Source organism: Mesoplodon densirostris, chromosome 18, assembly GCF_025265405.1.
Source record: "Mesoplodon densirostris isolate mMesDen1 chromosome 18, mMesDen1 primary haplotype, whole genome shotgun sequence".
In the NCBI taxonomy this organism is placed as follows: domain Eukaryota; kingdom Metazoa; phylum Chordata; class Mammalia; order Artiodactyla; family Ziphiidae; genus Mesoplodon; species Mesoplodon densirostris.
Genome location: NC_082678.1, coordinates 51,616,573 through 51,640,804, shown reverse-complemented (window position 1 = coordinate 51,640,804; position 24,232 = coordinate 51,616,573). Strand labels below are relative to the sequence as shown.

The 24,232-nt window shown below is 51.7% G+C and overlaps 1 protein-coding gene across 2 annotated transcripts in view; it reads left to right on the top strand.

Annotated features, from left to right (window-relative positions):
- KSR1 (kinase suppressor of ras 1) overlaps positions 1 to 24,232 on the top strand; it is a 141,795-nt gene that overhangs the window by 77,582 nt on the left and 39,981 nt on the right. For both annotated transcript variants that reach the window (XM_060080639.1, XM_060080640.1), the window contains exon 2: positions 2,732 to 2,872. In XM_060080639.1, coding sequence (XP_059936622.1) covers positions 2,732 to 2,872 — 141 coding nt within the window. The remainder of the gene's footprint in view (positions 1 to 2,731; positions 2,873 to 24,232) is intronic.

Here is a 24,232-nt window from a genome sequence, read left to right as displayed (position 1 = left end):
CTATAATTCAATCCTCCCAACCAACTGCAAGCTGGTATCATCCTTGCTGTTGTACAGATGACAGAACCAAGACTCAGAGATGTTAATGCACTTCCCCGAGGTCACACAGCTGTTAAATGGCAGAAACTAGATTTGAACCCAGATTCTGTTCAACTCTGAAGCCTGTGCTGTGTCCACTGCCCTGGGAGCTCACATCTATTGGGGGAGACCCAGTCAGAAGCTCGAACATGAACCCCTCTGTGATAGGCGCTACCAGAGAGGTGTAGACAGTGCACGCGGAAAGGGAGATGGGGGATTCTACTTAGCCCGGGAGGTCTTGCCCAGGCCAAGGACATTGTGGCTGGAGGAGGGAAGGATTTCCTGCCAAAACAGTTTGAGCGGAGGCCTGGGAGTAGGGAAGTACAGAAGGTATTTGTGGAATCCCTGGAGCACCCAGGTTGGGTGGAGAGGAGATGAGCCTGGAAAAGAAAGTTGAAGCCCTGAACTTGGAATTGGCCTCTGGTCACCATTGGGAGAGTTGGGTCAGAGTGGGACATGAGTGCCTCTACTTAGCCCCGTAGAATGAAAGCAGCACTTGTGCCTTCACGTTTGTTAGCTTTATGCTCTAAAGATGCTCCCAGGGGCCTAGGTTCCATAATAGGACAGCACATAGTACACTTCTTGTGTGGCAACCCGGAGCTGCCAGCCTCAGCAGAGAGTGTTCCATTAGTAATGTCTGCTCTGGGTACCTGAAGGGCATGTGGTGCAGGAATGCCATTGGGTTTGCCTTTGTCTAGGTTTCACTAAACATCAAAGCTGTACAATGCGTGGAATTATTTTTGTTCTGACTCAGTGTTTCCTCTCTAGCAATTGTCTCCACTTGCCGCTGAGCTCTCTAGATAGCAGGACTTAGCAGAGCTCAGGGCTGCCGGAGAGGGCCCGTGCCCCTGAGTCTAGCAGATTGTGAGCCTGGGACCAGATACATTTCTGGGGGAAACTTCAGAAAGACTGATGTAGAAACAATGGTTTTGTTGTTATTATGAGTCTCATTTCACACCTCATATCCCTCTAGCCATAAGGTTTCTTTAGCCTGGGGTCTGTGGATAGAATTCAGGGGGTCCATGAATTTGGAGGGGAAAAGAATTGTACCTTCTTTTTTTTTCATTAACCTTATCTGAAATTTAGTATGTTGTTCAATTTGAATGGAGGCAACAAGGCACAGCCATCTTAGCAAATATGTGCGGCTTGGTCACGAGTAGAAATCACAGCTGTTTTCATATCACGTGACCGTTGTGGGGCTATCTGAAAAAGCAGTTTATACTTGTCACAACTTCAAAGGTATGAGACCCGTTGCTAGATATTGTTTGATGCTTTAATAAAGAAGCTTATAGTACTCTATCACAATTTTAAGTAATACTTTGATAAGTATATTTAAATATAATTGATTTCATTTGTAATCCTAATGTTCTGTTTTATGGATTTAAAAGCATTATTCTTAGAAAGGGATCAGGGACCTCCCCAGACTGCCAAAGGGGTCCATGGTCCAAAAATGGTCGAGAGCTCCTGTTTGGAAATTGGGAGGCTTTCTAAGTATTTGAAATTTTAAATGATTAAATATCAGTAATTATTTTTTAGCATTGCAACTGTGCTAACAAAAAGAATCCTTACTCTTTAGAGAAACTATACTGAGATATTTACAGATGAAAGAAAAAGGAATGAATTAACAAGGGCAAAAACCCTGCAGCGGGCAGCAGGTCTTGGGAAGTGGTTCCAATGGCAAGGGTTCCTTTGTCCAAGACTTTGAAGGTGGTGCCTGCCTTTGGGGGAAGCTCTCAACGGGTCCCTGGGTCGCTGGGCCTCAGCCGAGCCTGGTCCGCTTTGGGTTGTGCGCTCATCTCCATCTGTTCAAGTCCACTCCACCTTCTCAATCAGCCCCCGCTGCGCCCGCGCTGCAGGTCTTGCCCCTCTGCATCCATCAGCACCCGGCTGGTCGGGGCCCAGCGTTTGTCAAAGAGAATACTAGTCTGACTTTAATTTACCCTTAGTCTTTTGAAGTTTTAGCCTTTTGAGACTCTTTTGAAAGCTGTGGACACGCTTCCCTGGAAAATGCACAGATTCACATGTCTGAAATTTGCATACATTTCAGGGATGGGTCTTGGTGGACCCAAATCAGGGACCTTTGCCAGCCATGCCACAGCACACAGGCCTGGCCAGCACTCACGGTGTGTGTGCTATGTGCCAGGCACACACCGAGTGCTTCATTTCTTCTCTGCCCCCCCAGAGAGGGAGGTTCTATTATTACCCCCATTTTCTGGTGAAGGAAACTGAGGCTTTCCTGGGGGCGGGGTGTTAAGTAGCTTGTCCAAGGTCACAGGGCTAGGGTGTGTCTGAGCCCTCGGATCCCAGCCCAGACAATCTGACTCTAGGCTGGAAGCAGCCTAAGTGGAAGGTTACTCATCCTCTCCCGGTTTAAGCCGGTTCTGTCTTCTGCCCAGTCTCGGCAGTTACTCTCCGAAGAGTGTGGTCCCGAGGGGGAGGCCGTGCCAGCCAGCCGTGGGTGGGGTAACGGGTGATGGGTGGTTCTCTAGGGTTTCCTGCTTCACCCCGTTAGAATGGCAGCAGAGGGGGCACCTGGCAGGCCCCTGTCCTTAGCACACGGCTTGCGTTTGCCAGAGCTCCCCATATCATGCTCAGGGCTGCCATGTACACGTGCCCAGAATGAACCCACTTTTCTTTCCTGGACTTCCCACAGGCAAAGCTGGTTCGGTACATCTGCAAGCAGCGGCAGTGCAAGCTGAGCGTGGCTCCCAGCGAGAGGACCCCGGAGCTCAACAGCTACCCTCGCTTCAGCGACTGGCTGTACATCTTTAACGTGAGGCCGGAGGTGGTACAGGTACGTGGACCGGGCTGTGGGGAATTGGGGTCTGGGGGTGGGGCATGGGGGGGTAGTCAAGCAAAGGGACCACACACAAACCCGAGGACCAGCTCCACTGTGGCTAGTGCTCAATACTCAGGAAAGGGATGTGGGGGGATGGCAGCAACAGGAGGGGCTCAGGGTACATGTGGCTCTAGTATGTGTCCTGGGTGCCATCGCTTTATGAGCCAGACAGCCTGACCACAGCACTCATAGGTTCGCCGTGAGGACAGCAGCCGACATTTCTGGAAATATTGGCTATGCAACAGACACTGTGTTAAACACTCTGTGCAGAGAATCTCACTTCATCCTCACAAAACCCCGTGAAGGAGTCACTATCATTATTGCCTTTTTTTTTTTTTTTTTTTTGCGGTACGCGAGCCTCTCACTGTTGTGGCCTTTCCCGTTGCGGAGCACAGGCTCCGGACGCGCAGGCTCAGCGGCCATGGCTCACGGGCCCAGCAGCTCTGCGGCATGTGGGATCTTCCCAGACCGGGGCACAAACCTGCGTCCCCTGCATTGGCAGGCGGACTCTCAACAACTGCGCCACCAGGGAAGCCCCATTATTGCCATCTTATACTTGAGAAAATTAAAGCACAGAAGGGTCAAATAACTTTAAAATCATACGGCTAGTAAATGATAGCTTTGGAATTTGGAAGCAAGGGTCTGAGTTTAGTTTTCTCCTGTAACTGCAGTAATATATTATTTTCCTTCCTTTGTTCTCTCTTGCCATCCATCCAACCTACCCACCCACCTACCCACTAACCAATCAACCAGTTTGCATGGAGAGGGTCAGGGGTCCAGGACAGCTCTCACGGGGCATCAATAAATCAATGCTTGGCAGGTGTGATTCACCCAGCCAGGTCTTTTAAATCCTTTACTTCTCTTCTAAAATTAAAAAGATGGACTCTTGCTATTGTTTTAAAAGTAATATGAATTCATTTTATACTTATTCATTTACACTTTGGAAAACAGAAAAGGGAGGGGGAAAATCACATACATATTCCCACTACTCAGAGAAAAATCTGTGATCATTAAGATTTTGATTTTTCCTTCTAGTCTTTTTTTTTTTACCCTAATAGTTAAGTCTTTAAAAAATCTCTAGTGGGTTAGACCTGTGCTGTCTAGTAAGGTAGCTAATATTGTGACTTGGAATGTGGCAAGTCCACACTGAGATGTGTTATGATTTCAAAGGTATAAATTCAAAGATGTGCTGAATGAAGACTTGATACAGAAAAAAGAAATATTAACAACTTTAAAATTTTAATCTGTTGAGATGACACTATTTTGGATATATTAAGCTAAATAAAATGTGATTAAAATTACCTTCATAGATATTTACTTTTTAAAATGTGGCTGCTCAAAAATTAAAATTTAAGTGTGTGGCTTGCATTATATTTCTCTAGGGCAACACTGGTTTAAACCATCCTGAATAAACAATTTTATATTTTGCTCTTATCATTTGACCTGCTAACCAGCCTGTTTTTCCCGTATTTTCACACTTAGTAACCCCCAGCCTTTTTTTAAGTGGATGCATAATGTTGAAGTGTATGTGCTGTAGTTTACCAGGCAGAGGTTAATTCCAGTTGTTGACTATCATATATAACATGGTGGTTAATATTATTTAGGAAGCTATTTGTGTATTTAAGAATTTTCCCTAGGAGAGATTCCAGGACAGGAGGTGACATGAGCATAAAAGGTTTGGGGAAGGGGGTGGAAGAAGATGGGAATGAATGGGGGGGACCCACAGGGGCGCTCTCAGCACCTTACATGCTCCCGGCCCTGGCCCCGGCCCCAGTGGCCCTCATATTTGTGGCATATGCCAGCTTTTAAGAAACTGGCAGAGGGACTTCCCTGGTGGTGCAGTGGTTAAGAATCCGCCTGCCAATGCAGGAGACACGGCTTCAAGCCCTGGTCCGGGAAGATCCCACATGCCGCGGAGCAAGTAAGCCCGTGTGCCACAACTACTGAGCCTGCGTGCCGCAACTACTGAAGCCTGTGCACCTAGAGCCTGTGCTCCGCAACAAGAGAAGCCACTGCAATGAGAAGCCCACGCACTGTAAGGAAGAGTAGCCCCCGCTCGCCGCAACTAGAGAAAGCCCACTCGTGGCAACGAAGACCAACGCAGCCAAAAATAAATAAATAAATTAAATTAGAAAAAAAAAAAAAGAAGAAACTGGCAGAAAAGAGTTGGTCCATGTGAAGGTTGAGGGAAACTGTTTTGTGAGCTGGAGGTACCTTGGGCATTATTAACAGTTCCGCGTACATGTAACACATTATATGTATAATGTATATGTATAATAACACATAATACGTATAATGAACTTCATCTCTCTACATCTCTCCATCTGTCTCCCCACCCACCCATCCCCACCTGCTCTCGCTCACCCTCCCCTTCGCTCCCTCTGGTTTGACCTTTGCACCCACTCTCCCGCTCTCTGGAGTGCACTTTCCTAGGCTGATCCCGTGGACATCATTCTAGTGTCAGGTCTATGGTCACTTCCTCCGAGCAGTCTTCCCTGATGATGTGACCTAAAGGTCACTCCTATCTTCCATTTTCTACCAATGCACCTTGGCTGATTTTCTCAAGGGCACCAGTCACTTTCTGGAGTTTATGTAACTTATTTGTTGCTCGGGGTCCATCTCCTCTCTCCCGCTGGAGTACAAGCTCCGGGAGACAGGGACCTGCCTGCTCTGGTTGTTGGTCACAGAATCCCCTTTGAGTGTTGGGCCTCATGTGATGACTGTTTGAGAAGAAGGGAGGAAGGGTGGATCTCATCATGACATGGTGGATGTCCCCTGAGTCAAGGGTTTGGTCCTGAGTGGGTGGTGACAGGTTATTCCAGGGTCTGGCTTTTAAAGCCTGTACAGTAGGCCACTGTTGGGACTATAGCCCCAAAGATCCATCTTCCCAGTCATGCCTGGCTGCCCATGAGTCAGCCTCTGGAAAGACCCCTGGGAGAGTTGGTGCTCCCAGAGGAGGGGGCCTTCTCCAGGAAGGCCGGAGCCCCAGGGGGCCCTTCTGACTTATGGACCACCTTTCATTTATTAAGGGGTTGTGCTTCCAAATGCCTGACCAGTCTCTTGCTGGGAGGCCTCTGTAGTCTGATTATGAGTCTGCACCATGACTAAAGGGCTCCTGGGACCCCTCAGGGTCTCCTGCTCATTTTGCCTCAAAGCTGACATATAGAGAGCACACCTGGCGTGTAGTACAAGTGCCGTGTATTCACTGAGTCCTCGCTCTTTGCCACGTCCCTCTCCTGCCTCTTAGAAATGCCTGGGTTCTTGGCCTGGCTCTGGGAACCTGGCCAAACCCTTAACCTCCCTAAGCCTCAGTTTCCTTCTCTGTAAAATGGGGGAGTAACCCATGTGCCATGTGTTCGCTGAGGCAGTTGTGAGGGTCAAGCACTTCGAGGCACTGTGGTGTTTGCTGGGGTGGAAGAGGGAAAATGAAGGCAGTTTCCTCACCTCATCCTCAGCTGCCATTATTCCTGAGTGAGAGTCAGACCCAGCAGAGACTGTCGGAGGCTTGTACACCAGGCAGCTGTCAATAGCCATCAGGGGAGTGGATGGAAACAGGGGCTGGCTGCGGGGCAGTTTTCTGAATCAAGAGGCAGTGGGAGTTGGCAGAGGGCTTAAGACAGAAGGCAGCACGTGGGACAACTGGAGGCAGGCCCAGTGTCCGCCTCCCACCTCCTGCTGGTCCCAAGGGCCACACGTGGTCATCCTTACCACCATTGGCATCCTCACCACCATCGTCACCATCACCGGTGGGCTGGAGGAGATGAGGCCAGAGTGGCTGGGGAGCAGGAGGAGGGCAGGCCAGGCTGCCTGGGTTTTAAGAACCACAAGGAGACACTGGCCAGGTGTCACTCCATCTTCCCCCAGACTCCCCAGACCCTTCTTCTCAAAATTAGTCTTTTTCTTCCCCCCAGATCTCATGGCAGTTCTTGGGCTATGGGCCAGAGTGTCCTGAAGGTTGAAAGAAGGCTGTTTCCTTTAGAAATCCCAGCCCCTTCTGACCGGGGAGGAGCTGGCTTCACGCACTGTGTTCCTTAGACTTTCTCCTTGCCGTGGAGGGGCGGGAGCAGAGTTAGAGTAGCTCCCTGGCTTCAAGGCCAGCCCTGGGGCGTTGGCCTGTCTTGTTCTGTTTCTTAACCCCGGCAGTTGTGTGGACTCTGACTGGCACCCACCCCACCCTGCTAGGCCTTGATGCATCCTGTGTGCTTTCAGCCAGAATTGGTTCTAGAATAGGTGCAAATTTCAGAAACCAAAGTTCCAAACAGCATGAAAGCCCCATGCCTTTCCAAAGTTGACCTCACAGACAGAATCCTTTGACGTCTGAATGTCATTGAAATCATTGTTTATTTTCTTAAATAAATGTTTTATTTTGGAATAGTTTTAGATTTACAGAAAAGGTGCAGAGAGAATGCAGAGTTCCCGTATGTACCCCTTACCCAGCTTCCCCCATCATTAACATCATACGTTACCACGGTACATTCGTGGAAACTCAGAACATGGCATTGGTACATGACTACTAATTAAACTCCAGACTCCATTTGGATTTCACCAGTTTTTCCATTACTGTCCTCTTCCTGTTCTAGGTTCCAATCCAGGGTACCACATTGTTTTTATTCACATCCAAATTTCCTTTTCTTTTTCTTTTTTTTTTTTTTAGATGTTAAAATGGGATCATAGAATATACACCATCCTGTGGGTTTTAGTCTGAATCTCACCTCTTTGTTAATCCATGCAAACCCACCTCATTCTTCTTTAGCAATAGAGTGGGAAGAGATTGGATTGCTCTGTGATATCTTAGGAATCGCTGTGTTGGAGGGGTGTCCACGTGTGCACATAGAGGCCCACACAGAAGGCATCAGCTCATGCCTAGAAGAAGCCAGGTGCCCAGCAGCATGGCACCTGGCATATGGGAAGCCCTGGCAGATATTTGCTGGTGAAAAGTGACTGAGGAATGAGCGAAAGTCACAGTGGGATGGAGGCTGGGGATGCCAGACTTGAAAACGGGGTCTCTACCTGTCCTTTTTCTGTCTGGCTTTTTGGGGAAGGGATCAAAATCCATGAAGTCTGGCAATTTCCTTGTGCTGAGCTATGGGGGTGCATTGGTGTAGTCAATACCCCCAAGATGATCTGCCCCAGGGCTGCTCCCCGAGGCCTCTGGGGATGGTCTTTGTGTGATGGGACTTGTCTCTTCAGCCTCTTTGAGTTCTCTGCTGATCTTGAGGCTTCATAGCTTCGTGACTGGGGCTCTAATTTTTCCCGCAGGAAAATACCTGCCTCATATATGTGTGTAGCCATGTATCCATGTATAACCTCCTCCTTCCTTTTCAAAATCACCTTCCCAGGACCTGGGCCTCTAGGGTTATCTAAATAGTATTTCAGCTTTGTCCTTAGATTGTGGTCACCAGTTTGTGGCCATACAGTTTCCTGGAAAGAATGCCCTCCCGCTGGATGAAGAGAGGGGACGGACGTGGAAGTGGCCGCAGGGTGGTGTGGCACTTCTGGGTTTCTGGTGTGGATGAAGGGACTCTGCACTCTTCCTCCTCTTCCCACCGGGGCCACATCTCGGCCCTCCGTGGCTCCAGAGCCTGCTGCAGGCACTCTGACCTGTGTGACCACTGACTCCTCCCTCCTCTGTGGATGCTGGAGACGGGCAGCTCTGGAGATGCCTTCCTGTATTCACCCAACCATCAGTCCTTTGTCTAGAGTGACACTGTCCAATAGAACTTTCTGTGATGCTAGAAACATTCTATTCTGTCCTTTGCAGTGTGGTAGCCACCAGCCACATGTGGCCCGGCGGGGGACACCTGAAATATATGTAGTGCAACGGAGAAAGTGAAATTAAAATTTGTTTCTATCATACTGAATTTTGATTTATTTATTTTATTTATTTATTTTTAAATTTATTTTTATTTTTTGCCGTATGCGGACCTCTCACTGTTGTGGCCTCTCCCGTTGCGGAGCACAGGCTCCGGACATGCAGGCTCAGCGGCCTATGGCTCACGAGCCCAGCCGCTCCGCGGCATGTGGGATCTTCCCAGACCGGGGCATGAACCCGCGTCCCCTGCATCGGCAGGCGGACTCCCAACCACTGCGCCACCAGGGAAGCCCCTGAATTTTGATTTAAATAGCCATTTGGCAGTTGCTGTGATTGGGCAGCACAGGTCTGGAGCCCGTGCTGGTGAGGCCGTGTGCTGAGAGCCGGGATGCCAACCACGCTCTCCCCAGTGCCAGGAGCTCTGAGGCTTGGGGGAGATGCACGATCGACAGCTGGCACCGAGTGCCCGGACGGAAGCCAGCCTGGGGTCTGTGGAAGCACGCGGGCAAACTCTCCGTGGGTGCTAGCCGGGGGCTAGCCTGGCGGGAATGGGAAGGACACACTAGACGGAGGGAGGGAACAGTAACTGCAAAGACCCTGGGGTCTGGGTCTCAGAAAGCTGGTGCCGTCCTCACAGGAAGTGTTTGCAAAGGGCTGGTCCGGGAGGAGGTCGGTGAGGAAACAGGGTTAGTTCGTGGATCTCTCCATGAGTGGAGCGTAGGGGTTGGGGTTTTATCTGGGAGATCATGGAAGAGCGTGTGCATGAGAGAGGAAGACGGAGAACGTTAGGATTGTTTGAAGGAAAGTAGAACCCCTCCTAGTGAGAAGGCTGGATTCATCGGGGCTGGTGGGGGGTGGGTGGAAGGTGAGACAGTGCCCCTGGCTGGTGAGGAGTGGGGAGCAGGTCTGGAGGGTTGGGGGGCCTTCGGGACGAGGGAGTGAGCAGGAGACTGAGTTTAGAGGCAGGGCCCCTTCCCCGGGCATCTAGAGTCACAGGCTGTGACTATCTCCACCCCCTTCCCCATCTATAGGTTAAAAACTAAAAATCACAGCTTCATGTTCTGGCTGCAGCTGGGGAAATGATTTCAGAGCCTGCTGGCATGGAGCCATTTTTTTTTCTTCAGCAATTTCCCTGTTGGTAGTTGTTAAAGGAAGTGGCAAGCGCTGGCTGGGATCAGTGCTAGCAGGGAGCGTGGGTGAGCGGAGGCTGGATTCCATGGGCCACAGGCTCCCTGAATAAGGTCTCGCTGGTGGTGTGTTTTGTTTTTGTTTTTGTTTTTTGCGGTACGCGGGCCTCTCACTGTTGTGGCCTCTCCCGTTGCGGAGCTCAGGCCCGGGACGCGCAGGCTCAGCGGCCGTGGCGCACGGGCCCAGCTGCTCCGCGGCGTGTGGCATCTTCCCGGACTGGGGCACGAACCCGTGTCCCCTGCATCTGCAGGCGGACTCTCAACCACTGCGCCACCAGGGAAGCCCCCAGGTGGCGTGTTTTGAACTGAAGATGCAGGCGGGTCCGGTAAGGGGTTTTTGTGGTGGCCCCGACTAGGCAGGATTCTCTTTCCCCTTTCCTCTGTCTGTGCATTCCCATGTGTAAAGTCAGGCCTTCTCCTGGGGACGGGGAAGAAAGCTGCCTCACCTCTGCCACCATCTTGGTTTCCCATTGGCTGGGAGTGGCTCTAGCTCTGTGGGCCCCGGGATGCAGGCCTTGTGGAGCAGGAGGCTGTGTAAGATTAGACCAGAAGAGTGAACCGGTATTTGGCTCCCGGGTTCAGCTTTAATAGACGTGAATCCTGCCACCCTCACTCCTAGCGTCTCCTCACATCCCTCTTCCCGTCCCCACCCTCTCCCTTTGGGAGCCAGAGGCCCCGCCATCCTGACAGCCTTGCTCTTTGGCATCTGGGAGCCTCCCCGGAATGCAGCACACACCCTCACCCAGCCACGTGCAGGGATCCAGGCCAACAATCAGCCCCACCGGCCTGGGGCTGCCGCCATACTGAGGAATTGAGATCTTGGGCGCTGACCTCAGTACCAGCCCAGAGCGGCTGGGAGGTGGAGGCCTGCGTGGTGGACTGGCATGTGGGCATCACCTAACCAGTCGGGGGAAGACCTGAAGTCGGGATATGGGAGGAAGAGGGCAAACTACAAGGCAGCATTTTATAGATACCATCCTCTTTAATCCTGATACCTTGGGTGGGGGGTGGGGGCCGCGGGAGAAACACTATGATCCCCACTTTATAGCTGAGCAAACCGAGGCTCAGAGATGTTGAGTGACATGTTAGCGTCACACAGAGAGCCGACAGGCAGGTCAGGATTCAAACTCACGTTCTTGTGACTCCAGATCCAGGCTTCCTTCCCCTGACAGATTTTTTTTTTGTTTGTTTTTTGTTTTTTTGCGGTACGAGGGCCTCTCACTGTTGTGGCCTCTCCCGTTGCGGAGCACAGGCTCCGGATGCGCAGGCTCAGCAGCCATGGCTCACGGGCCCAGCCGCTCCGCGGCATATGGGATCCTCCCAGACCGGGGCACGAACCTGTATCCCCTGCATCGGCAGGGGGACTCTCAACCAGTGCGCCACCAGGGAGGCCCCCCCTGACAGATTTTGTCATCTGACGTCATACCCAGAATAGCTCAGCCTGGGGCTATTGTATGTAGTTGTGTAATTGAATTGATCTTTATTTCTTCCAGTCTTCCTCCCTCTCCCCTCCCCCCCTCCTCCCCCACCCTCTCCCTCTCTCTCAATCTCTTTCTTTTCTTTTCTCCTGCCTTCCTCCCCTCCCCCATTTTTCCTTTCTCTTCCTCCCTCCCTCTGTCCTTCCTCCTTTCCTCAATCCCCTCCTTCTTTCTTTCCTTTCCATCCATTTGTTCTACGTCCAATGATCACTTACCTTGTGCCAGGTACCCAGATTAATTACCCCAGGGGATTCATTGATGAACAGAGTGCAGTCTGCCCTGGAGGGCTTACAGGGTGGTGGGATGTACACGTCTCCAAATAACTACGGGGCAAAGCAGACTGACGTCCCGAGGGAGGACAGGATGAAACGTGGGGGAGACACAGAGCTGAGGGCGTGCTCACGTTTTCTCCTATTTGTCCAATCATGCGTTTGCCCAGTGAACGTGCGCTTACCTCCTGTTGTGTGCCAGATGCTGCTCTAGGCATTGCCTGTGAGTTCCTGTCCTTACAGGACTTGCAGATGTCACTCCTTCCCATTGATTTATTTTTCTGATCACGAACCAAAGTGCCCTCTTTTAAGCTTTGAGTGAGGAGGTGCGCCTGATTCCTAGAAATCTGAGAAATCATGCGATGACTGCTCTGCTTAGCCCGTACTGGTTGGCATTTTTGAATAGTGAGCCCATCTCCTCAGTCCTTTAGATTTCTGGGCTGCCAAGCCCAACGAAAACTGACGAGACCGAAAGTCCCATGTGGGCAGGGACCTGGCTGTCTTGTTCACTGCTCTATTGCCAGTGCCTGGCGTGTAATAGGTGTTCTTGTTGAATGACTGAATCTAAATAAGATTATCCAAAGAGTTTTGGTCTCTTAGGTCTCAGGAACTCTCTCATCTGAGCTAGTGAAGGTTGAATTGCAAGGGTCTCTGGGGAGGACTTTGGGGGCTGCCGATGGCCTGCTGTGGCCTGGGGTTCCTGAGCTGCCTCTGGTTTCCACTGGCAACGGGTTGGACTTGAGCAAGACTGTGTGCCTGTAGCCTCCTCTGGGGCCACTAGCTCCTGGGCTGTCAGCTGTCCACCTTCTCCAGGGACTGCCTCAAAGGCAAAATTGCTCTAGAACAGATCTACCCAGCTAGATATTGGGAAATTCTTGTGTCACCACCACACTGTTTTAATTATCTTAAAGCAAAAAGTGTCTTCTCTCATTACTCTTCTTTTTTTAAAAAAAAAATCAGCCTATACATTTCAGTGGTCCTTGCTTCCAGCTATATGCCTTTGGGCAGGCAGCAAGATTAGAAAGAAAGATCGCTTAAGAGCGTGACCTCTGGAATTAGACAGCCCAGACCCTGCTGTTGGGAGGCGGACATAAGCTTAACTCTGCCACTTGCCAGTGGTATGACCTTGGATAAGTCCCTTACCTCTCTGAGCCTGTTAACTCGTCTGTCAGCTGCTCTGGCTAGAAACTGAGGAGTCATTTCTGATTCCTTCTGCTTCCTCCACCTCGACATTCAGTTGACTAGCAAATCCCACCAGCTCTATTTCCAAATATATATCCCCAATCCATCTGTGTTTCTTTTTCACCTCTGCCACCTCCCTGGTCCTAGCTACTGCATGGACTTGTGCAGTAGCACCGACATCACTCTTTGTCTCACTCTTGCCCTTCCCTCTGTTTCATTGTTCATGAGCCAAGAGTGATTCTTCCTAAAACCCCAATCCGACCACCTCACTTTCCTGAGTACAGTCCTTCACTGGTGTCTTGTTGCACTCAGCATACAACCCAGACTCCTCACCATTACCTTCAAGGCTCTGGAGTATTCGGTATCTGCCTCCTTCTGTGTCGCCTCTGGCCCCTCCGCACTCTTCCCCTCATGTTAGGACAGGTCAGGTTGTTTCCTGTCATAGCCCAGGGCCTTTGTGTGTTCTGTTTCCTCTGCCTGGAAATTTCTATACTCTCATGGCTAACACCTTCTCATCCTCTGACAGGAGCTTAAGAGTCAGCTCTTCAGAGAAGCCATCCTGTCTAAAATTACATGCCCCGCCCCACCGACCATACCCACCACTTTGTCTCAGTATGCTGTTTCCTTTTAGCACTTATTCACAAATCTCAATTACGTATGTTACTTACTTTTGAATTTGTTTTTTATTGTTTCCTAATAGGATATAAGCTCCCTAAGGAAAGAGACTATATTTTTTGTTCACTGCTGTATCCCCTGTGCTGAGTAAGGTGCCTGGCCCACCCTTGCTATTCAGTAGCTGTCTATTGATTGGATGGATGGATGGATGGGTGGATAAATAGGTGGAGGATGACATGGTACCAGGGCACTTAGTAAGCACTTACTAAGTAAAAGCTATTATGTTCTCCTACTTCTAGTTAGAACTCTTCTGTAGCAAGTTCCAATATAAACCAGCTTAAAGAAAACAGGCTTTTATCAGTTTAGGTAATAAAAGTCCAGGGAAGTCTGGATGCAGGGGCTCAGATGATGCGATTAGAGCTCACTTCTTGGACAGGCCCATTCCACATGGCAGTCATGAAGGGCACAAGCAGCTAAGCTTCACTTTCTTTCAGCATAGTAGTGGTGTTTCCTATTGAGAGCTTCTTACCCTAGAACTGCAGCTGAAAAATCCCAGGGAAGGCTCTGATTGGTTTGGCTTTGGTCATGTGCTCATATCAGAACCAATCACAGAGCTAACAAGACAGAGAACTCCAGTTGGCCCAAACTAGGTCATAGGTTCAGCCCTTTGGCAGAAAAGTGGCGAGCCTGAAGGGTCAGGGCCACCTACACTTGGGAATTGGGTCTTGGAGGAAAGAGAGCCCCACTGACAGAAGAAAGATGCACAGACACTCACTCACTCCCTTAGATAACAATAACTGTTCCTACTGTAGTTCCCCATCCTCCACCTTCACCAGGAGCTCTCCATGAGGATGGGTCACCTGGCTTTCCCCTGGGGGGGACCTTGCGGTGACCGTTGTGCCCGCCTTTCCCAACAGTGAGCAGAACTCCTCTGTCTGTGTAGGAGGCAAAGGGCCTCAGGCTCAGAGGTGGTTTGTCAAAGGCCCAGACCCTGGCAGGGGTTCTGCAGAGATCATGTTTCTGGGATATAATAGGTGAGTCTATTCTTCAGTTTTTGTTTTTAATAACACTTCTCATTTTCTTCCCTATGATAGTAATAAATATTTATTTTAGAAAGTATAGAAAAGCAAAGAAAATAGGTCATCTGTAATCCTGCACAGAGATGATGATTGCTTTTTGGCTTTTCACGGTGTTTTTTTGTTTTTTCTTAATATCCAGTAATTTATATGTATGTTCCTTTTCAAACTGTGAAAAGTATAGAAATTAAAGAAAACAATACTGCTGTTTATTGATGGTTTACCTCATAATCTTACTACTAAGAGGAAGTGATGGAAACATTGTGGTGCATTTCCTTCCAGTTGGCCTTTGTTGGTTGATTTTTCGTTTCTTTTTCTTCTTTTTTAAATGTCATTTATTCGTGAATTTATGCTGTGATTCTTTAGTGAGTGCTCCCAATGTGCCTGGGACTGAGCTGTGAGCTTTACATGGAGCATCTCGTTCAGTCCTCCTGATAACCTTCTGGGGAGATGTCTTACTCCATTCCATTCTGGCTGCTGGAACAGAAATACCGTAGAATGGGCTAGGTAGCCTTAAAACAACAGAAATTTATTTCTCACCGTTCTGGCAACTGAGAAAGAAGTCCAAGATCAAGGTGCCGGCAGATTCAGTGTCTGGTGAAGATCCACTTCCTGGTTCATAGATGGCCGTCTTTCTGCTGTCGCTTCACATGGCGGAAGGGACCAGGCAGCCCTCTGGTGTCTCTTTGATAAATCAGGGCACTAATCCCATCCTAAGGGCTCCACACTCATGACATCCCAAAGACCCCACTAATATCATCACATTAGGATTAGGTTTCAGCATACTAATTTTGGGGAGAACACAAGGGTTTAGTCTGTAGCAGGAGGCAATGCTTTTATCCCCAGTGTAGGATAGAGATAGAGAAACTGACAGTCACTTACCCGATGTCACCTAGATGGTAAGTGGGGGAGCCAGGATTCATACCCAGGAAGTCTGGCTCCAAAGTTGGGGTCACAACACACACACTTTAAATTCTCATGGATGGAACCATGTTGTATATTCCCTCTGTGATGCCTGAGCATCTTTTTAAAAATTTCACTGAAAGTAATTACAAGTGTTCATTGTAGGAAAATTTGAAAATATAGAAAAGCTCAAAAAAGAAAATAACCCCCCCACACACAACCCCACCAGCCACTGCTAACCAGCCATAAAACTTTGTACATTTCTTTTTTCCAACTACACATAGTCAAGTTCACTGTTTTTGGTGTACAGTTCTATGAGTTTTTGTTTTTTAAGTATATATTTTTTAATTTATTTATTTTATGTTTGGCTGTGTTGGGTCTTCGTTGATGCGTGCAGGCTTTCTCTAGTGGCGGTGAGCGGGGGCTAATCTTCGTTGTGGCGTGCAGGCCTCTCATTGCGGTGGCTTCTCGTTGCGGAGCACGGGCTCTAGGCACGCGGGCTCAGTAGTTGTGGCTCGCGGGCTTCAGTAGTTGTGGCTCGCGGGCTCAGTAGTTGTGGCTCGCAGGCTCTAGAGCACAGGCTCAGTAATTGTGGCACACGGGCTTAGTTGCTCCGCGGCATGTGGGATCTTCCCGGACCAGGGCCCGAACCCGTGTCCCCTGCGTTGGCAGACAGATTCCCAACCACTGTGCAGCCAGTGAAGTCCTTTCTATGTGTTTTGATAGCTGGTAGTTTGTACGGCTCTTCCTTTGGGTGTCTAAGCCACCCAGCCCCAAATCTGTGAGAGCAGCAGGGGCATTGGAAGCAACTGGAGTTCATGCGGGGGTGGGGTTTCCCCAGATGATTCACCAGGAGGAGGGAGATGATCGTGCTCCTCGTTGACTCAGGTCAGACTCTTTGGAGGGGGGCAGTGAGGCAGGGAACACCTCCCTGTCTGCAGCCTGGTACCCCAGATACCCTGGGTGCCTGGCCCCCTGCCCCGCACCCGGCCCCCTGCATCGAGGCCCGCTGGAGCCTCTGTGTCTTACACCCAGCACCTGCTCCGGGAGGTATGTGCTGACTCCCCAGCTCCCCGGCACAGACTATTTTTGGCTGCAGTGACTGTTCACTACAGTCATGAAAACAGAAACTCCTCTCCCTACCTCCTTCCCTGGGACACCACACCAGGGACCAGGGCAGCCAGGGACCCTGGGCTTGGGCCCCTCGTCATGCATTGCCTGTGGAGCTGGGTGATGGCCAAGGCTACAAGGAGCACAGGGACCCCACCACCCGTGGTGCTGCGCAAAGCACAAAGCCTGGACCGGCGCGGGCTGGAGGGTTGCGAGGTAGGCACTGGGGGTTGGGATCAGGTGGCCTTTGCATGAGAGCCTGGAAGGAGTGTGTTTGGCTGGGCTCCGGGTCCTTGCTTTGCTGTCTATATAGAACACATCTGGAGAAATCAGCATATTGGGGTAGCACGTGCCTTCCACTTCATTATTTCATTCCCTTTCTTTTTTGCAGTTAGGTGGCTGGTGGGGACCCGTCAGAATCTTACTGAAATAGATCTTCCCCTTCTAGTGAATGGTTTTGGGCCCGTTCGTGCTTTTGGTTTGAACAGGGCACACACTTGTTTTGAACCTATTTCTTCTGCCGGGAGCTTAAGAAACCAGCGTTGTATAGGCAGGCCCAGCCCTGTCTCAGTGCTTCTGGTCCACCAGATAAGGGGGGCCAAGCCCTGTAGAGGCTGTGAGTGCTAGCTTTGGAGGTACGTGGACCAGGGTCCAATCTAGGCTCCATCGCTCACTTGCTGTGTCTTAGGTGAGTAACCTAATCTCTCTGAACCTCACTTCCCTTAGCAACTAAGCAGTTGTGCCCAGGCCGCTTCACAAATGGCCGTAGTACCAGGAGTTGTTAATTTATGATTAGATGGGTTGTGAAAAGAGGAAGCATGTCAAGAAGCTGAGTGAGAATCAATGTGCCACAGCCCCGGGTGGGACTTAGCGCTCAGCTCAGAACCTGGGTGTTTGGGTGTAGCTGGTGATGTGCGATTAGCTTCTTCTTTACAAAAGTGAGAAAGATGTGTCACTGAAGTGGGCATGGGTCGGGGTGGGCAAGAACATGGAGCCGAGGACTTCTGCCCACCCACCATCTTTTGGGTCATCAAGACATTAGGGACTTGCCAGGCTCCAGGTGAGGCCATGAGCCCAGAACCCCACTGCTTCGATTCCAGAGGGCTCTGGACCCATGAGGTGAGCACATGGCATGGTGTCCCTTAGGCCAGCACCTTTGGAAAAGATCCTCAGGGCAGACCCCAGGGAAGTCTTCCCTTTGGCTCACCTCTTGGAGCAGCTCAGAAAACCTGTAAAGGAATGACACCTTTACATCTGGGTAAGGAATGCCCACCGTGGAAAATGGTGAGCTCTCCCAGGGGTCGGTACATCCTGCTGTTGGTCCCCGGTGTTGGTCAAGGTCACCAGGGCCTTGGTCCTGGTGCTGTTGTTCTGGGTGACCCAGGCAGGTCCCCTCCCCTCTCTGGGCCTCGGTTTCCTCCTTTGTAAAATGAGTGTTGGACTAGAATGTCTCTCAGGGTCCTTTGAATTCTGCCATTGACCTTGGCAGAGAAAAGGTTTTTCTCCTTCCTTCTTCACCAGCTTCATGAATACACATTGGCCTCTTCATGCCCTCAGCCCCTGATGGCTCTGGCGATGGCCTCCTTGGCTTGAGTCCCGGCTCCGTTGCTGCTATGGGGCAGGAGTTGTTTACAGGGTTTCTGGAAAACTACAGAGAGGGGCTGCCTCCCTCCAGGGTCTCCCGAGAGATCTGTCTCCCGCTTGGCCATTGTGGGACAGCTCTGAAACAATGGGCCCCTGTCCTCAGCCAAGTAGCCTGCCTCTCAGGTCTCCAGCTCTGGGCTCGTGTCCCACAGGCTGGCTCATCCCCCCTCCCTGCCCTGGACAGACAGACTGATAAACAGCCCCAAAGGACAGACGGTGCGCTGAACACTGGGACGTGCCTCTCTGGTGGAGGGGTCTGTGATTTGTCTCCTGGCCCTGCAGGAGGGCCCACCAGACCACCGCTGGGGCCAGGCATGTGCCAGAAGTCGCTGTGCCCTGAGGCCCGTCTGCCAGTCTGGGTGCTGTGCCGTGGGGCCAGGCAGGGGGGCCTGACTGGCAGCACTCAGAGCCCTCATGCTGCGGATGTTGAGGAGACAGAGAAGACTTTCTGGGCATCCTCACTTGGCCGGTATGTTTGTCCAGGGGAGAACTGGAAGCGGGAGATAGCAACAAAGCCGGCCGCAGACATGGTCACACCTGAGAGCCCCTGTTTATTTCTGTCGTTGCCTTTACCCCCAGGAGAGCTGGGGAGGTGCGTTTCAAACCAGACCCTGCTCCCTGCGCCCTCTGCAGAGGATCACTGGGCATCCCAGTTGGCCAGGGCTGTCGTCCTGGGCAGTTCCTCACAGCTCTCCCGCTTCCCGTCTCAAAAGTGTCCCCGTTGGGATGGTCCATTGCACGCTCACCACCCCCCTCCGGAGGCCCTCCTCTTCACCCAGCTGCCGGCCCACTGCCATCCTGCTCGTCCATCTGCTGTATCAACAAGGGACGCCACGAGGGCCTGCAGGTCTGGGGAAGCTGCTGCCCTGGAGCAGGGCTGACGTGGTGCCAGGCCCCTGACCCCTCCAGCTTCCCCAGCTCTGGCCCCTCCACACTGCCTTGCTCGTACAGGAGGGACTCCCCACCTGCCTGTTGCCTAGAAGCCAAGTGTCACCCAAGGGCTAGTGTAGCTCTTTGGCTGCCGTCAAACCCTCCCGCTTCCTACCCGGACCCCAGTCTTAACGTTTGAATGTTCTCTTGTTTGTTTGTTTTAGAGTATTCCATTTTTGGTTTGAGTGTTACTGTGGAGTCTTGTGGAGAGTCTAGTGGGTTCTTTCCCACAGTGAACAAGCATCCTGGGGGTAGAGAACCCCCTGCTACAGAAGCCCACCCATCTCCTCTGTCCATTTTGGGAGTAGCATGTATTGGGGGGAGCACACAGCCCCAAACCTAGGGTGTGTGTGTGTGTGTCTGGTGTGTGTATGTTTCTCTAATCCTGGTCATCTGGCCATTTTCAAACAGCATCCAGGAGGAGCAGTTTTGGAAATGTGTGTTGGTGACACAGAGAAAGCTGACAAAATGTAGGCTGCCTAGATCGCAGATGTGGGCCTGCCTTGCCTCTCCGTTGTGTTCCCCTTCTGCTGATTGTGTGCTGGGATTGGATGGGGAGAAAACACGTCAGCACAGGGGGAGGCAGGCAGGAAGGAGCAGTGAGACCCAGGGCCACCACGGGGTGGAGCCCAACATAGTTAAGGTGTGTTTGTTGAGTGGCTGAATGAACCACGAGGTCAGGGGTTGCTAAATTACAGCCTATGGGCCAAATCCAGCCCAGCACTGTTTTTTTTTTTTTTCTTTTTGTTTTGCGGTACGCGGGTCTCTCACTGTTGTGGCCTCTCCCGTTGCGGAGCACAGGCTCCGGACACGCAGGCTCAGCGGCCATGGCTCACGGGCCCGGCCGCTCCGCGGCATGTGGGATCCTCCCGGACCAGGGCACGAACCCGTGTCCCCTGCATCGGCAGGCGGACTCTCAACCACTGTGCCACCAGAGAAGCCTCCACCACTGGTTTTTACACAGGCTTTCGAACTAAAAAATGTTTTTCACATTTTCAGCTGGTAGGAAAAACAAAACAAAGCAAAACAAGGCTATTTCATGACATGTGAAAATTATATGAAATTCAAGGTTCTGTGTGCATACTTAAGGTTTTATTGGCACATAGTCACAACCATTTGTTTCCATATTGTCTATGGCTGTTTTGGTGCCCTGATGGCAGAATTGAGTAGTTGTGACAGAGACCATATGGCCTGCAAAGCTGAAAATACTCACTCTCTGGCCTGTTCAGAAAAAGTGTGCCAATTCCTGCACTAGGTACCTCGGGATTTATGGGAGGAAGAATGGGACCTGGGAGGCAGCCACAAGACAGGTTTTCCCGGAGGGTGGGCCCAGCCCCCTGGGATGATGGTGGTGGCTGTGGTGAGAGCAGATGCTGCCAGAAGCTGGAGACCTGGTCCCAGGCAGAGCTGGAGAGCACCCGCCTCCTCCAGAGGGCAGGAGGGGGGCTGAGGGGGCCTGGCAGGCCCGCTGAGGGGACTGAAAAGGAATGTAGAGAGAAGACCCACTGGGAGGCCTCCTGCAGCTGCTTTTAACCCCGCAGCTGGAGTGCACCCCCTGGCTGGGCATAGGAATAGGGCACAGCGTGGAGTCTGGAAAGCCAGCTGTTACCTGTGATGCCAGGTAGACTCTGGCCTGGGAAAAAGATCTCACTTTATAGAGCAAAGCAGTGGGCACCAGTGCAGGCAGAGCCAGCTGGCTGTGAAGAGGCAGAGGTGGCCATGCCTCAGCCTCATCAATCAGGCTGTGTGGCCTTGAACAAGTTACCCACCCTCTCTGAGCCTTATCATCCATCTCAGGCTGTTATGAGGACTGCATGTGCTGACCTCTATAGCTCATCTAACAGAGTGCCTGGCACCCAGGAGATGAGTAATAAATGCTCATCACTCACCCTTTCTTTTTTTTTTGTGGTACGCGGGCCTCTCACTGTTATGGCCTCTCCCGTTGCGGAGCACAGGCTCCGGAGGCGCAGGCTCAGTGGCCACGGCTCACGGGCCTAGCCGCTCTGCGGCATGTGGGATCTTCCCGGGCCGGGGCACAAACCCGCGTCCCCTGCATCAGCAGGTGGACTCTCAACCACTGCGCCACCAGGGAAGCCCACTCACCCTTTTTTGATCCCCTTCTCCTGCATCCCTCCACCTCCGCACCACTTTCTGAGGCTTTTAAGCCCAGACCTACTAATGCGTAGGCCAGAGACAGCCACTCCCTGAAGGGTCCACCCGGCTTCCCGCTCTGTGGGCCCCTACTCTGCCTAGGAGGGAGGGAGGCCGCAGTGTACAGGAGGGCATATCTCCTGGGACATCTAGGAGCTTGAGCTAGGCTAGGGTTGGGTTGAAGGAGTGTGGGCTCATGAGAGGACAGGTCTGCCTTCTCAGACCCTTTCTGCCCTGGGCTACGTTAGCCAGACTTAAGGCCCTGCAGCCTTTTTGCCTGCATGGTCCTCACCCCCAGAAATTTTGATTTGATTGGTCTGAGGCGGGGCCTGGGCATCAGGATCATGTTTTAAAGCCTCCCAGGTAATTCCAGGGTGCCACCAGGGTCAAGAGCCACTGATCTGATCTAGCCAAACCCACTCATTTTATAAATGATGAAACTGAAGCCCAGTGATGGGGCAGGAACTGGCCCAAGGTGAAGAGGGTTCCAAGGACCACATCTGATCCTTCTTTTGCTGTACTGGTCAGCTAGCTGGGAGGTGGTAGAGAGACGCCCTCCCGGAAGGGGCCGACTTCTCCCAGGAGGGGCTTTTTCTCATTTTCTAGGGCTGGGATAGTGACTAGGTCCAGGACTGGTCCACAGACAAAGCCAGTATCCCCAAGCTGTCCGCTGATCCCCATGGAAACCCCGGGAGGCGCCTGACCCAGGCCCCTACTGCCTTAGCCCCTCCTGTGCCTCCCAGAATATCCAACTATTATTATCCAAGTCTCACCCCTCCCTCTCCCTCAGCGCCATCGGTGGTGAGAAGGCAGGAAGGAACCTCCGTCAGGTTCTCCTTTGCCAGCGGCAGGCATGGGGGCTCCCGGCCTGGGCTGCCGTAGGAACCCCGAGCTCCTCCGCCTCTTCTCTCCTAGCTCTCCCACTGAGCCCTGGCCACAGAGGGGTGTACGGGGTCCCACGTCACCATCCACACGCTTCTGGGGGTCCACCTCTGGCCTCTCTGGTGGGACCCGTTCCCAGGCAAGCATCTGTGGGGAAGGATCCTGGCCCTTGAATTAAGCCCCAGCCAGGGAAGCTGGCGGACACCTCTGCTCACGCACCAGAAATCCAGGTTCGGCCGATGGACCTTGCGTGCTGGCCGCACTGATTGACACAGTTAATGCCGTGACTGATCCATGCTGTGCTCTAGGACTAGACAGAATGCTAGACGGAGACACCAAGTATGGGCTTGCGTCTCTGTCTTCCTTCAGCCCAGGCTTTCACCCGAGTTCCGTCCTGAGCTGCCACAGGTTCTTGCGGCACGCGATCCACACACAGTCTGTGAAACCCATGGCATTTCCACGGCCCGCCCGACCGGCCACGGCTAGGGTGACGGCCTTCAGTGTCAGCCGGCACAGGTTGCTAAGTATAGACTCCAGGCAGCCCCGTGGCTGCTGGTAAGTCCTGGGACACCATTTGATACCCAGCCTGGCCTGTGACACCAGTTGCTGTCAGCAGCTGGGGTGGGTGGGGAAGGGCGCAGCGTGTTTGGCCCAGCCCGTCCCCACCTTCTGCTGCAGAGAACAGAAGCAGCAGTTTCGTGATCACAGATTGGGAGTCATGTCCATGCTCCACTGGTCCTGCCCTCTAATTATTATCAGAAAGAATAAAGTAATGTCACCTGCTGGAGACATAAGTCATGGCTCGAGGGAACGGGCAGGGGCGGGGAGACAGTGTGCCCTGTCCTGTGGCCCCTCTGCCCACCTCCACGCTCACATGCTGACCCGAGGCTGGGTGGACCCAGAGCATCTCCCATAGCAGGCTGGGCAGCCATGTCTTCCCTTCCTGGTTTCCAGTTCACATTTTCTTCTTTAGACAGAAGCTGGGGTGGGGTGAGCAATAATTCTCCTTGAAGCAGTGTGGACACTTAGCCTTGGTCCCTTCTTCAGAATGCCAGGGTCTGGACGCCTGGCTTTGAGACAACTTGGCATCTTCGTGTGACTCCAGGCAGGTGGAGGCCCTCCACAGCCTTGGGGCCTCTCAGACTTGAGAGCATTTCAGGGCGCCTTCGCCTGCTGGGTTGTCGACAGGCCCGTGAGTTCACCGTCAGCAGGCGCTGAGGCTCATTCCCTAATTTGCTTTCTTTTCAAAAAAAAAATCTATTTATTTGGCTGCGTCGGATCTTCCTTGCGGCATGTGGGATCTTTATTGCAGCGCTCGTTGGGGTGCATGGGCTTCTCTCTAGTGGCATGCAGGTTTTCTCTTCTCTAGTTGTGGCCCGTGGGCTCCATGGTGCATGGGCTCTGTAGTTTGCGGCACTTGGGCTCTCTCGTTGAGGCACTCGGGCTCAGTAGTTGTGGCGCGCGGGCTTAGTTGCTCCGAGGCATGTGGGATCTTAGTTCACCGACCAGGGATCAAACCCGCGTACCCTGCATTGGAAAGTGGATTCTTTACCACTAGACCACCAGGGAAGTCCCCCTAACTTGCTTTCGGTTTAGAGATTATCCAGAACAATTGTACCTGAATTACTCTGGTCTGAAATAACTTCCTAACTCTCACTTAGCTGTGCCTGTGCCTGTGAGGGGGAGAATCACATCCACGTGTGAGGTTTGGTGGGGTACACAGGAGGGAAGGGAAAGCAGCCCCTGCTGCCTTATTCCCATGGGGTGGACTGATCCCTGAAGTCTCAGGGGAGTGAGAAAAACTCTCCAGCTCATTCGAAGCTGTAAGGAAATACCTTTTTTTCCCCCCCTTTTTTAAAAAAGGGAATGGATTTGAACATATTCTCTCTCTTTGCTTGCTAAAGACAAAGGACTTCCATTTTACAGTATATGTATATGTATATATATATATTTTTTTTCCCAGAAAGCAGGTAGAAATTAATTCCTTTAATTTACTTTGAAAAAAATCATTTTCCCCAACATTGCTGCACCCCAAGGCTTTGCCCAAGTTCACGAGTGACAGTGGGGAATAGTTGA